Source organism: Lepisosteus oculatus, chromosome 24 (genome assembly GCF_040954835.1).
Source record: "Lepisosteus oculatus isolate fLepOcu1 chromosome 24, fLepOcu1.hap2, whole genome shotgun sequence".
Taxonomy (NCBI): Eukaryota; Metazoa; Chordata; class Actinopteri; order Semionotiformes; family Lepisosteidae; genus Lepisosteus; species Lepisosteus oculatus.
In genome coordinates this window covers 14,564,456-14,578,622 of record NC_090719.1, presented here as the reverse complement: position 1 = coordinate 14,578,622, position 14,167 = coordinate 14,564,456, and the positions used below count along the sequence as shown (strand labels likewise).

At 48.3% G+C, this 14,167-nt stretch overlaps 1 protein-coding gene across 2 annotated transcripts in view; it reads right to left on the bottom strand.

Annotated features, from left to right (window-relative positions):
• Positions 1-14,167, bottom strand: part of abl1 (c-abl oncogene 1, non-receptor tyrosine kinase) — a 37,918-nt gene that overhangs the window by 17,763 nt on the left and 5,988 nt on the right. The window contains exon 1 of one of the 2 annotated variants that reach the window (XM_069183587.1): positions 3,223-3,917. The exons of the other annotated variant lie outside the window; for it this stretch is intronic. Coding sequence (XP_069039688.1) covers positions 3,223-3,307 — 85 coding nt within the window. The 5' untranslated portion in view covers positions 3,308-3,917. Of the gene's footprint in view, positions 1-3,222; positions 3,918-14,167 lie in introns of those variants that run through there. 2 annotated transcript variants of the gene reach the window in all.

Sequence of the window (14,167 nt, the reverse complement as noted above, 5' to 3'; positions counted from 1 at the left end):
CGACCATTTCTGTGTGCGCACATTCCTGGGCAGATATGCCCTCAAGACTTGTGTTCTTTTTCACAGGCCGTGGAGATTTCGGAACATGGTGAGTTGCGACCGGGAGGACGTGGTAAGATTTTTTTTTAACTTAAACTGTGGAAAACAAAAACTCTGAAATTAAACCAGTAGCGGAGGAAAGGGTTAGATATACTTCTATTCACCTCACACTAGAGTTCGCACCCTAGCTGGTTTTGCTAATAGAATCAAAAAGTAGTGAGCAACAACCTACCTTTTCAAAATGTTTTCAGGTCAACTAGAAAGATAGATAACGCAAAACACCAAACACAAGGACAGTCAGCTCCAGGTGTCTGGAGTGTCGTGATATTTAGTATTAATCTCCCTATTATTATAATTCTAAGCAGCCTAACATGCATTCCCAAGTATTTATTCCTTGTCTATGTTAAGTACATTTCCAGATTCACATTTTCCCTATTTCCTGGACCCTAAAAGATTTCCTCTCACTCCAAATCCTGCTGAACTTGAACTTATGTTGGACAGAGAGGTGAAAATAGTCTTAATCTCTCCATAGCGTCTACAAACACTACATTAAGCTGAAGGTCTCATTCTTTCTGCACCCTGCTGGGTTTTCAGCATGTTCAGCTACGTGTTTTATACTCTTTCAAGATCTCCCAGATATGAAAATACACAGTATCGGATGAAAAGGAGTGTCTTTCCAAGTCTGTCTTGGAAGAAGCATGCATTGGCATACAGCAAGGCACACTACAATCTACTCCAAGACACAAAAAGGTCACAGTGCTGTGCTAATGAAAAATCACACCATCATCTATTATAAACAAGTCTGTACACAACAGCCAAACAGCGCTCACGTTTCTCTGTTTCCTCTGAATAAAAAATTCCAACAATAAGCAACTCCAAAGATCTACCCCCATCTGATGTACGATACTTTTCTTTTTTCCTGGAACACAACATTCGGCAGTATCACGTTCGCTATGAGATAAAATTTCATCTCGACTCACACATGTGCCTGAGCGTTTGCCAAGTTGTTTATTGTATTAATGATCACTGTTCCTCAGAGTTCCTCAGTCTGTTGCAACGGGTCCTAGCACTGGCTGTTAAGTAGGACTCAGAAATCACCCATTAGCAGGGGCTTGTCCGAGTTACAGAAGAAGAACAAAACAAAATGATTGGTGGGAATTAGCACAGAACTTCAGAGCTGAAACGTCTACGTTGAAGGTAGAATATTGCAATTCGGCAATCGTGTCTGTAAGCAGAATGAGTGAAGCAACACACCTCATCGGGAATTGAGCCTCTCAAGTAATATTCAAATATGTGAAAGCTGGGACTTGGGACATCTCCTGGTGGTGGTGGTGGTGGTGGTGGTGGTGGTGGTGGGGAATAAAAGCAGGACATCAGTCACTCCAAGCACTGACAGTCCTGTTTCTAGGACCCCCCAACACAGGAATGTGTTGCAAAACAGGGCAACAAGTGTAGAGCTCAATATTTTTCAATTTAGAAGGAAACCTCTGCACTCCAGGGGGGGCTGAGAACCGTTTGCTGCCATATCCTCACTGCGATTGGCGTGGAGGAGCAGAGCTGGACATCTCTCCCACTTTGTTTAACAGCCCGGAACTCAAATACCTCTCTTATTAGTAAACTACGACACTATCTTGAGCCGCCCCAGGTCACAGGAGGTGGGGGAGGAGAGGGAGAACGAGCTCAGAGACGGAGAAGCTGGAGAAACAGCGCCAGTGAAGTGCAGAGAGAGACTTCTCCACACCGGCAGAGAGGGAAACGCAGAGGAACACCGAAGATGATCACACATCCTGTTAGCGAGAGGCGCATGGAACAGGAGTAACTACAAAATGTCTGATCCATTACGTCTTTCGCTGCGGCGCAAAGGCGAGGAAACGGGACGCCAAGAAGATGGGATTCAAAGACGCGAGTTAACCCTGAAGTTAACACATACAGCGTCACGACCCATTGATACATCACTGACGGCTGATCCGTTTCTCAGCACCCCAAACGTGAATGGCTGTACTTTGAAGACCTGCCCCCGAGCTATCGAAGTGTATGTTTCTTGGGACCAAGAATAGTTACTGTACGCTCCACTGGCACCCAATCTTCAAGTCTAACCGCTGTTTTAGATCCTATCTCTACCCCCATCTGCTATCGCTAACCACCAACCTGCTCCACAGAACACAACATCCGCTGAAGCTTCAGCAGCCCGAAGAGAACAGGGCAGAACCTGCAGCTGACAGAAAGCTTAGACATCTGCAAATGATCCCCCTTTCCAAATCGCCATGTTCCCAAGCACTGGAAGCACTGGAATGATCAAATCAAACCGTTTCATACAGAAAGATGTATGAGGCGATATGACGCCTCACATTTTTGTAAACGACAAAGACAAGCACCCTGCCATCTTACTCAACACTTTACAGAAGGGACTGAGATTTACACAGATTTCTTTGATGAACTAGTAAGCTGTTTTTTTTTTAGAACCACCATTGTTTGTTGCTAACCATTTAAATGAACACGTCTTTTTTTCTCCCTTTCGTAATCTGGGGGGCTGAGCTTTGGAGGAAAAAAACCCTCAATTGCCTTTGCCCCTTCCCAAATGAAGCACTGCTCGACTTCAACCTGCAAAAACCTGGAACGGATCCTAAATGGATCTCCGTTCCCAGAGGGGGGAAAAAAATAATGAAATTACTGCGAGCCGTCAATTTAGGCAGAGCCACAGCTGTTTTTAAGACTTCAGGTACGTGACTGTGTCGTGCTCAAACCCTGAACACCAGCCACCTCAATCCCCCCCAACACCCCCGGGCTTCCAACTGTAACAGAGGAGCCCGCCGCCTCCAAACGGGGAGAAGGACAAAAAGACAGAGAAAGGCACAGCAAAGGCAGGAAAAAAACGGTTTGTTTGGGTTTTTTTTTTTCGGGAAAGGCAAGCGAATAAGGTTCCGTTTTCTGGATTTCCTCTCTCCCCTCCACCTCCTCTCTCGCGGCCAGAGCCAGTGTGTCTGGCTCCCTGCTCCCTCCCTCTCCCTCCTCCTCCTCCTCCTCCTCTCCCCGAACGCAGGCGTGTGTGAAGCCGCGGAGGCCTCTCGGAGACGCTCGGGCTGCCCTTTCCAGGAACTGGCCTGCCTGCCCAGCCGAAAGCGGGGCTCGCTGCCCCGTCCCCCTCCTCCTCCCCTCCCTCCCTCCCTCCCCCGCCGCTCTTACCTTCCAAGTAACAGCTGGAGGAAGAAGAGAGCCCCTTTTTAGATTTGCACCCCACCAATTTCAGGCAAATCTCCAACATTTTCATTTGCTTTTTTTCCGGTCCCCCCTTGAAACTCCCCGGCTGGGTTTGTTTCCTCCGTCTTCCCTCACTCCTGTTTCTCCCCCCGGCCACTTCCCAGGGAGAGCCGACTCCTCCCGTTAAAGATCGGATCTTCTCGGGGGGGGGGGGGGCAGTCCACCAGGCTGTTTCAAGCCTCCCTCCCCTCTCCAGCTCCAGAGCCCGTCTCCCCCACCACCGTTCCTCGAGATGATAATCCAGCTCCCGCTGCCAAGAAGTCTACAAACTTCTTTGCCCGAGAGGCTCCATCTTCGTGGCGTGTGGCGTCTGGATCGAGTCCCGGGGGGCCCGGGTGCCCCGCAGCCGACTGAACTTCGTTCTCCGAGCCGTGCGGCGCTCAGGACCCGGCCATTCCCAGCTCCCTTCCCCTCTCTGGCCGTTAGCTGGAGATGCACAGGGTCTGAGCGAGTGCTGCTCTCTGCCAACAATGGGCCTCTTTCAAGCTCTGGCCGCTCGGCTGAATGACATCAGCTGCTTGTATCCACCCACCCACCCACACGCGAGCAAGCGCACACACACACACGCTCCCTCAGGCAGGCAGCAGAGAGCGGGGAGGGCGCCTGCAAAGTGAAGACTCGGCCCTCCTGGACGAGCCCGGCAGGAAAGACACGGAAGAGCACCGATAGCGCCTTGCAGAAGCGGCCCCGCATTTCCACAGCGGAGAAATGGGAAAGGGCTCCAGCAAACCGAATTCTGCTCCCTCCGTATGAGAAGCAAGCGGAATGCTTTCGAGCGTTGAGCTGTGAACCGATGATAAAAATATCTAGAGCGGCATAAATAGCACACTACGTGCATAACGTTGGAAGTCCACAATTTGAGGAAACAACCAGGTACCTGGTAAACTGTTATTAAAGAGCTGCAGCCCAGTGTTCCTGTATTCCTTAAGACATGTTTAATATTCCGTGTGGAGTTTGTATGTTCTCCCTGTGTCTGTCTTGGTTCCGGTTTCCCCCCACAGTCTGAAGTCATACGGGTTTCTGGGAGAACAGGCCCTGGTGTGTGTGTGTGCCCTGCGATGGGCTGGTGTCCTGTCCAGGGTGTCTCTTGCCTTGCGGGACAGTACTTCGTGGGACAGGTTCTGGGCCATCACGACCCTCGAGTGGATAAGCAGTTACTGAAAGCGATGTCTACATTTTTCATGTTACCTGACCTGCCATGTGCAGTGCTTGCAAAAAAGATTTTGAATAGATAAGCATTTAGTTCAGATACATATTGATCCCAATACTCCGCAGAGCGGGGACTTTTTAGACGTTTTCCAAATGTTTGTCAAACCGAAAATGTGCTTCAGTTTACCGAATTAGTCATGTCCTGTACCTCATAATCTGGGATGTTGTGGTCATATGAACAGATATTCCACTTCAAACACACACACACTAAGGTTCAGAGAAGCGTGTCAGTGGAAATTCTGAGTGTAAAATATGCAGGCCACTTCACAACAGAGCAACAGAGTATGCTTTCAATCTCTACAATACGCCGAAAGAAATGCAAAACAACAGGAGAATATCAGAAGGGCACAGATAACAGGTTGCCAAGAGCAAACTGTGCTTTTTTAAGTGCAATTTCTGTTTTCGCTACCACCAAAAACACAAAATGGTATAAATATTTGAGGTTTTCATAATCAGGAATCAATTATAAATATCATGGAATGAATGCACCTACCATAAAAGTTACCCTGGGATTCAGACACCACTGAATTGCCTTTATTGTTGTTTGCCTCAAGCGGACTAAAGGAATTCCATCTGCCAGATGTCTGTGGGGCTTGTCCTCGGCCTCATCACACAGCAGATACAGCTGTAGCAGCTGCAACATGATCTCTCCTTCACTGCACGATCCACTGCTCTCCAGTCGGCACACCTGCCCCAGGGCTGAGCTACGCTCACTCAGAGTGGAACAGGTCCTTTAATTCTGCCTATCTTGTCTCAACGCCTCCCAAGCCCAACCGCAGACACGGACGAAAACAGGTTGCCGTCACATGATGTCCACTTACACCCGGCTGCTCATGCCCAAACAGTCTTTACAGCTGAGCGGAAAACCGTTTCGCCTTTTCAGTGCAAAGCTACATGGTTACATGAAATCAGCAAGACTAGACTTCATCCCAGCTAAAGGGCTTCAGCTTTTATCCAACCTTCTGGTTAACTGCTGTTTTTGTCAAAGCAACAAATGAACACTGGTTTGGGTTTTGTCTCACGGACGCACGATTCACTCAAAACGCACATTTGCAAGAGGCGCAAAACGCACAACATATTGTCGGTTGTGTCAGGCATCCCTCCAAGCAAGGTTAGTGTGCATGAGCGTGAATCCCCTTGAGATAAAAGGACACATCCGGCTTGCAGAGACGGTCTTAGAGATCTGAAATAAATTGGAATCATTGCATGAGGGCCAAGCGTATAGAGGTATAAACCACGAGTAGAGGATTTGCAGTCATCAATATCATTTAAAAGCACTACTGTAAAATGAGGAAAAATTCCCAAGCAGCTCCACGGCAAAACTCTATAAACAAGGTTATAAACAAGAAGAGGACATCCAGCCCCTCCAGCCTGCATGCTAATAGCTAACCGATCCCAGGATGTCAGCCAGCCAGCTTCTTGAGAGAAGCCAGGGGCTCGGCTTGTTCCCCACCCCCGCCACCCTTTGCGTCAAGCGGGTCGCAGAAATGCTACCCCCTGCCTTGACACCCCCACAGTGCAGGATCCTGCCACTGGCAGGGGTGCTGGCCTGTTGGCACAGCGGAGTTCGCCGTCGTCCAGGGGAGGGCGCTGTCCTCGCTCAGAGCCCCCTGGGGGACTGTGAGCAAACCCCCCCCCCACCCACCCATCACACCAGTGCCCTGCGCTCAGACGCGGAGGGATCTCGCTCGGCACCACCACGAGTGAGGAGCACTAGCATGTTATGGCCGCCCGGCACTGGAAGGCAGACTCGCGATGTCATGAAGACAGTCCATAGCAGGCTTTGCTCAACTATTTCCTGAAGCCTAGAAAATCCACCAAGGTCCAAAGGAAAGTAAAGAAAAGTTTTTTTTTTTTTTAAAAGCCTGCAGATGGAGAAACATGAAGCACATTATTCTGGGATGAGCTCATCGGAGAATCACTCCATTGCGATTTATATAATCCCACTCCTGGTATGTTAACAGTTAGCTGACGTAGACAGCATGGCTTTAAACTGTTTTTTAAACCCTAAGGTACAACAGGACTTGAGACTAATGATCTGAAAGCTAATCGGTTTGCAAGTAAATTATCTCCATCTACTGCTCATAAAATCATGTAAAAATGCTTTAGTAAAGCCGATTGGAAACCAAGGGACTTTGCACTACTGAACAGGTAACCACAAAAGCTAGATCAGGGGTCCCCACTCCTGGCCCTGGAGGGCTGGGGTATCTGCAGGGAAGAGGTCCAATGGGTTCAGCTGAGCCAGTGACCAGCGCGTTAAGGGCTGACCTGAAATAAAAGGTGTCCCACACTCTCGCACCAGGACCGAAACTTCTGGAAGCTACTTAACAGACTGTGGAGGAAACCCACACAAACACAGGGAGAAAAACTACACACAGGTGCACACCGGGAACTGAACGCACAATGCCAACCGCTGAGCCACTGAGCTGCCCACTGTCACACAGACTTCTCTTAAAGGAGGAGCAGATCAAGCAAGATGAACTGAGGAGGAGCACAGAGGCTACAGCTTAACCGATATAATGAGACAAGGGGATAGTCCATGAACTATGGCGACGATGCGTATGACTGATTAGCACATCGCTGGCAAGATGCCAGAACCTCGCCGGATTCTGCGATGGGCAGCATCCGCTGGCACCCCCCACTGGCCGCCGTGCCAACGCGTCTCGGGGTGCAGACCCCCCCATCCTCCTCCTGGAGACGAAACCCAACACCGTCCGACGGCGTCCGAAATGTCAGCCAGCTGAGTCCTGGCACTCTGCCTGCTAATTTTAGTTAGGGAATGCGAGGTATTGGACAAATTCCACCAGAGCGTCCTAATTGGACCGGAGCAGGCAGCAGGCGCAGCTGCGCTCGGTACCAGCTGCGTGGTGCAGACCCAATCCCATCAGGCACCGGCCGTATCCGCAAGGGGACGAGAGACAGTCGAAAGCCGCGGCCTCGGACGCCAGGGGACCATTTCAGCCGTTCGGCAATGTTTATCCAGGGACCTCTGGAGAATGCAGACTGGTGTCTGTGTCTTAACGACTGGGCACAGAAATCAAGCTGCGCTTCAACAAAGCCTCACTGGAGAGCCCATTAAATCAAATGCAGTTGCCAACACTGTGGAGCGATAGACCTCCGCAGGAATGAGAGCAAAGTATCTCAGAATGCACTGCTCTCTCCAGTGCCCAGAACACACTACTGACATGCTTAGCTCCTCCACCCCCATCCTGATTATTCAGACATGTCTAAAGCACATTTCGCGTCCCAAATCTAGAGGTCAGAAAGACCTCCATTGTCCACAGGTAACAAAGGCTTTATTAAAGTTCTAAATGCAAACAATTCAGTCTCGCAGGGGCCTCTGGTAAGCTCACGACCAGGAGAGCAGAATAATGCACACCGAAGAGTTATCTCCACTCCTCTACCTGGCTGGAGCAGATTGCTGAGGCACAGATAAGGGGGTGGATTAGGGACGTAGCAGGTCTGCTTGGTATGTTGTACTTGAGCTGCAAATAGATCAACGGATTTAGTTTATGGGGTTACCCATCCTTCAATCACTATGAGCGCCGAGATTTCCTCAGAAGTTCATTCAGAAAAACGCAAGAAAAAAAACTCAGTATTGATTCAGTCTCCAAACCCTCTAAAAACATGAATCATTCAATCCCGGATTTTCCTAATACTCCAGACTGGCAAAATACCAACCTTGTCCGAAAGATGCCCATTCCTGTAAGTGGTTACTAGGAGCCTGAAAGAGTTTGCTTCTTTTTGTCGTAACAACTGTAAACCAAACAGATCAGAAAAATCAATCTGTTTTGAAAACAGTCATGCTGTGTGTGCACGCGTGATGGGGTGTTTTGTGTGAGAGAGAGACAAAGTTAGTCCCTCAGCCAAGCTAAACAAGATCAACAGCATCACTTGTTTTTTGCGTTCCTGAAGGATTCATTGTCCTTGGGGGGAAAAAAAGACATGAGTATTTGTCAGGCGAAGCTCTCTAGCTTTCCAAGGCCCATTTTGAAATCTGAACCTTGCACCCCCCGCATTTGACAATTTGGCACAGTCGCCTCATTTGGCTCAGTTAATTGGTACTGGAGAAAAAGTTTATATTCCAGGTTTTATGATGTGCTTCTGACTCACCAGAGAGCGAGCGAGCCAGACTACCGCACCAATGAACTCTCAGCAGCCGTTAACGGAGAGCAATCCAAGCTGCTTTGCTCAATTCTCTTGTCCTGCAGTTTAATTCGCTCCTTTCGCGTGAAACAAAAAAAACACACACATTGCACCACACTGCTTGCTCAACTCCCCAATCAGGCAGTGGGAACCTTACAGGATTTCTCCACACTCCTGCTAATGACAGGGGCCTCTTTGTTAACCAGCAGAAAGGCTGGCCCGGGCCTTCTTGCCGTGACACAAGGCTATCTCCTAATCGTAATGGGCAGCGTATCTCAAATCGGGAACATTCGGTCTTAAAAGACTTTGGCCAGCTGTAGCTGCAGCCCCAAACTCATTTGCAGCCCGTCACTGCTGTGCATTTAAGTAAATCCAGATGCACTGCAGCCCTGTTATATCACAGCGTTGTGGGGATAGGCGTGTCTTCACAACGCGTCTGTAATGCAGACCTTCGGCATTGTGAGCCTCAGCTGATTCTTTGCATTGCAAGAGCGCATTCCACAGCCTAACACTCGCATTCGATCCCGCACGCGGCAGTGCGCGATATCCTTCTCAAGCAGCAGTTCACAGCCATACAGCTCAGACCCTCGTAAGAACACAAACATGGTTAGAAAGAAAGGTGACTATTTGGCCCATTTGATTAAAGTCTCCTTTCCTTTCTCTCCCGGCCTTTATCTGGGGCTGCACGTTCAAACCCTTGAATAAAAATCATTAACCGTTCATTAACAAAATTAGAGTGGTTGTTTCTCTTACATCAGGTCAATAACAATTCCAGCACTTGATACGTTAGCAGTGTCATAGTGAGTAAGAGTCTGGCTGTGAATACAGCGAATAGGTCATTCCTGCAGATTAAGATTCTTACCGAACCAGTGCAACACAGTTTTCAGGGAACTGTTACTTCGAACTGCCCTGCATGACAAATCAAGAAAGTACAGTTCATTCTGCATCAGCTCTAATACTGGTTTTCGAGAATCAGGGAGGTCAGAACTGGGATGCGCTGCTCTGTCAAATGAAAACTTCTCGGGAAGATGGACTTTTGATCTCCAGCCTCAGAAAGGGCCGAGGTGAAACCCGGACATGAGGAGGACCGGGAGAAGGCAGGGATGAGTGTACACTGCGGCTTTAAATCCTTTCTCTGCCTGACTTCGGTTACATTTTTTTTTAATACTGTTGTTGTTTTTACAGCCCTCCAGAGAGCAGGCTGCCTCGCTGCTTTTTCGTGATGATGTAAGCTCGCTCTTCTGCACAGATTCCTTACAGGCTTAAACAAACCACGAGCCAAGAACAAGCCAGCAACAGCACCAACTGTCTGCAACACAGCACTCTTATAAATGACAATAACGAGCTGCCTGGGGCTTCCTGATGCCTGTACATTGGAAAAGGCAGGAAAGATAGATAGCAAATGTACTCTCCCCCCTCCAATATCGAAGGATTCAATGTTTTCAGACTACGGAATAAAACAATCGAAAGTGTGGATTGCACACATCATAAATGGACAGCTCAGTCTGAGCTACAGAGGAGCTCACAAACAGCTCACCTGCTCTCAAAGTCCGATTTCCCCCCACGCATGCGACGTGCCTGCACCCCAACACGTTCACAGAACAGCCAGACTACCTTCACCCCATGACAGAGGCACTGCTCTTAATCTCGGTTTATGGACTCAAAGCAGAATGCACCTGCCTATTGTCAAACTGTCAGGCCGATGTGACAGCTGAACTGCAGCCAGGTTCCCTGCAGGCAGCGAGCTCTCCGCCAACACTAATCCACTGCAGAGTGCTTTTTTTTTCTGACGGGTGCCATTTTATTACAAAAAAGGAAGCACAGCAGAGATCACCACTGCATTAAGGAGAGGCCTGACTGGCTGATTCTACAGCCCTTGACCTGCTCTGATCCATCCGTTTTGAACTGCTTTAGCCAGTACAGGGTCAGGGGAGACCAGAGCCTATTCCAGCAAGCAATGGGCACATGGCAGGGTACAACTGGGACAGAACGTCAGACCTTTGATGGGCATCACACAAACCCTTTCACACTTTCAGTGCAAAAGTGATGTGGAAGGATACACATTTCAGCGATATTCAACTCCTGGAGGCATATTAACGTATATAGGCTTTACACAAACATACGCTTTCTACAGACCCTCACAATACCACCAGATATCCACCAGAGACACGAGCTGCAATGTTTGCTGCTTGCCAGTTTCTGTGCACCTTTCGCAGTTCCTACTGCAGGACTGCTTCTGAAACTCAGCCACACTCTGCCAATGCCACTTCTCTCACAGCTACCCACTAATACCTCTCCGACTGCTTCATCCCATTCAGGGCCGGCCATGGGGGAGCTGGAGCCCATCCTGGCAAGCAACGGGCTCAAGGCAGGGTACCCTATGGATGGGACGCCAGTCCATCGCAGGGCACACACAGATACAGACAAACACTCACACCGGGGCCAGTTTTCCAGAGGCCAATTAAGCCACCAGCATGTCTTTGGACTGTAGGAGGAAACCCATGCCATCATGTGGAGAACACAAAAACTCCACGCTGACAGCAGCCCAGGAATAAAACCCAGGGCCCCAGTGTCTGAATTAGGCTCCTTGCTATTTTCCAGAAAGAGTCAAGTGCTGCAGAGTCCAACTAGGAGCTATGGGTGAAATCTGACAGGCTTACACAACTCACTGCTGCAAAACCTGCTCTACTTTTTAACTCCCGAATGTACAGCAGCTAAAATTAAACATTTTCTATTGCCCTGTTGCTCAGAAGGAACCCCATTCTTTCATGACAAGTTGACAAAGAGCACATTCCTGTTTACAGAGATGCTGTTGCCAAAAGCTTCTATCACCGGCTGGAATTGGGCCCTTTCAATTTTTGCCCAAGTGAAGAAGATCAGGAGCAAATTGTGCTTCTTAGAAAAAAAAAGGTTTTACAGTCAATCCACATGACAAAACCGCCAGACGACTGGGTCATTACTGGGAAACTGACAGAGACCTAACATACTGAAATGAACCACTCGGCTCAATGCATTTTAAAGCGCCTAGCGCTGTTACAACATTTTCACTAAGGCAATTCACAGCTACCAGACAGATTTCAAAACAGAGCTTGGGATATGTGCTGTAGACATTTCAAAATGATTTATCGTCACAGTAGGAAATAACAGAGGGCAAATTGCTAAGCAAATGTTTAAATTGAACCACGTTTTGTGCCAGTACGAGATTGTCTATTGCTGATATATTACTTAAAAACACTGCAATGTAACTTATTCACAATAGCCAGGTCATAGAGAGTGAGAATACAGCATAATGACTACAGGTTGTTGGAGCACAAGGTCTACTGACAGATTGATGACTTGGGCTTAACAAAATCTTTGAGTGGGATACCCTCTCCCCCCCCGGTTAGGTTTCTCTGAGAATTTTGTTCACCAACCACATAAAACAAAAAAACAAAAAAACACTTAAGACGTTAAAATCTCATTCTTAGTGACAGCTGATTGCTGCATTCCGAGAAAAAAAAAACAGGCTCACAATCTGATTGCACATTAGGAAAACAAATCTTCCAGGTCCATCTTTCACTTGGTCAAAATGTGTCTTTTGAGGAAAAGCGGAGAATTCTCAACACTGCCTAATATAGGGAAAGAATGATCGGTGCTTTTGTAGTAAACAACCCTCTGGAGTCTGGGCCAGAGTTTTTCCCTTTGCTTGTATATCGGAGTCACCATAGCTACAGTACATCTTAAATCATTCCAATAAATTACACCCATATGTTCCTGAAAAAAAAAAAGAAGAAAAATCACACATCCCTTCTGAGAGCACGAGCCGGTTTTCATTCACCTGGCAAGAGCTCGGGCCAAAAGACGTCATCCTGATTTTTAATAACAACAACACTTAAATCGCGCGCGGGAGAGAGAGAGAGAGAGAGGGGGGAATGAACCTGTTAAGAGAGAGAGCCTAATTCACAAGGACGCTGCTCAGGCAGAAATCAGACTCGTGCTGTAAGTTAACAATAGAGAAAATGTTCGCTTTCAAAGTCAGGTTTTGTTCAGTGCAAAATAACACGGAAGGATACACATTTCAGCGATATTCAACTCCTGGAGGCATATAAACATATATAGGGTTTACACATACATACGCTTTCTACAGACCCTCACAATACCACCAGATATCCACCAGAGACACGAGCTGCAATGTTTGCTGCTTGCCAGTTTCTGTGCACCTTTCGCAGTTCCTACTGCAGGACTGCTTCTGAAACTCAGCCACGCTCTGCCACCTCGTCTGCCACACCGGAGCACAATGCCACTTCTCTCACAGCTACCCACTAATACCTCTCCGACTGCTTCATCCCATTCAGGGCCGCCCATGGGGGAGCTGGAGCCCATCCTGGCAAGCAACGGGCGCCAGGCAGGGTACCCCCTGGATGGGACACCAGTCCATCGCAGGGCACACACAGATACAGACACACACTCACCCCTGGAATCAAACCCAGGGCTCATCATTGCATCACCCTGCTGTCCACAAAGGGCAGCACTACCAGGCTCCTTTCAGGAAGTTCCAAGCACAGCCGTCTAATGAAACTGTAGGTCTCGACACGTTAAAAACAACGCAACTGTGGTCTTCACAACAGTGTTACTGTCAAACGTTTTATTGTCTTAGGTAACGCTGCACAAGCACACAGAGCAAGGCAGAACTCATGACAGCCCCCCGGCCCCCCCGCAGTACAGGACCCAGGAATCCGAAAAAACACATGTTCGACGAGAGGAAAGGGGGGTATGTCCGCTATTTGAGAGGAATGCACCAGAGGTCACATTCCCGACTCTGCTGCTGTGGCATGCCCTGCGTGCATTTAAATGACACTTCTGCGCCTGGGAAAGACAGAGTAGGCAACTAACGAGCGGCCCACTTCCAGCCGAGTTTCTGGAGGCGCTGCACACAATGTCTGGGCATTGTCTGAAAGGGGCCGCTGCCCTCCTGCCACTGCGCTGCAGAAAAAGAAAACAGCGGAGGAGCTGGTGTCTCACACATCAGAGTATCGCTTCTGCCTTGCGGTTACGTGACCTCCGAGGTCAGATCTCCGGCTGCAGAAGCAGGTGTCCCTATAAATAACTCTGGCAGCAGTCGGGCAGTATCGCTGAAGAACACTGGAGAATGAGAGAGAATTCAGATCTTTGATTTGTGCCATGTAACCTTAGACGTGACACAGCCTTAAGCAGAGGATCTAACCAAACTAATCATGAAAAAGCATCCTTGGTTTGGGGAATTAATTCGGAGGCCTCATTTGGGTAAAAATGAACAGATCTGTTTAATTCGGCTAATTATCTGAAAATAATCCGTCAGCTCAAGTTTGGATAATCTCAAAATCAGATGCGTATTCGTGAGCTCTAGAGAGTTAAAACCCTCTAAGGATCTCTAACTTCTCAATGGCTAAAAGACATCAAAACACTTGAGATTAATTGTTTGATTCGTGGAAAGATCAAATACACAGCTAAACAGCTGCTTCTGTCAAACACCTACAGTACAATAAAGATGCAGGCC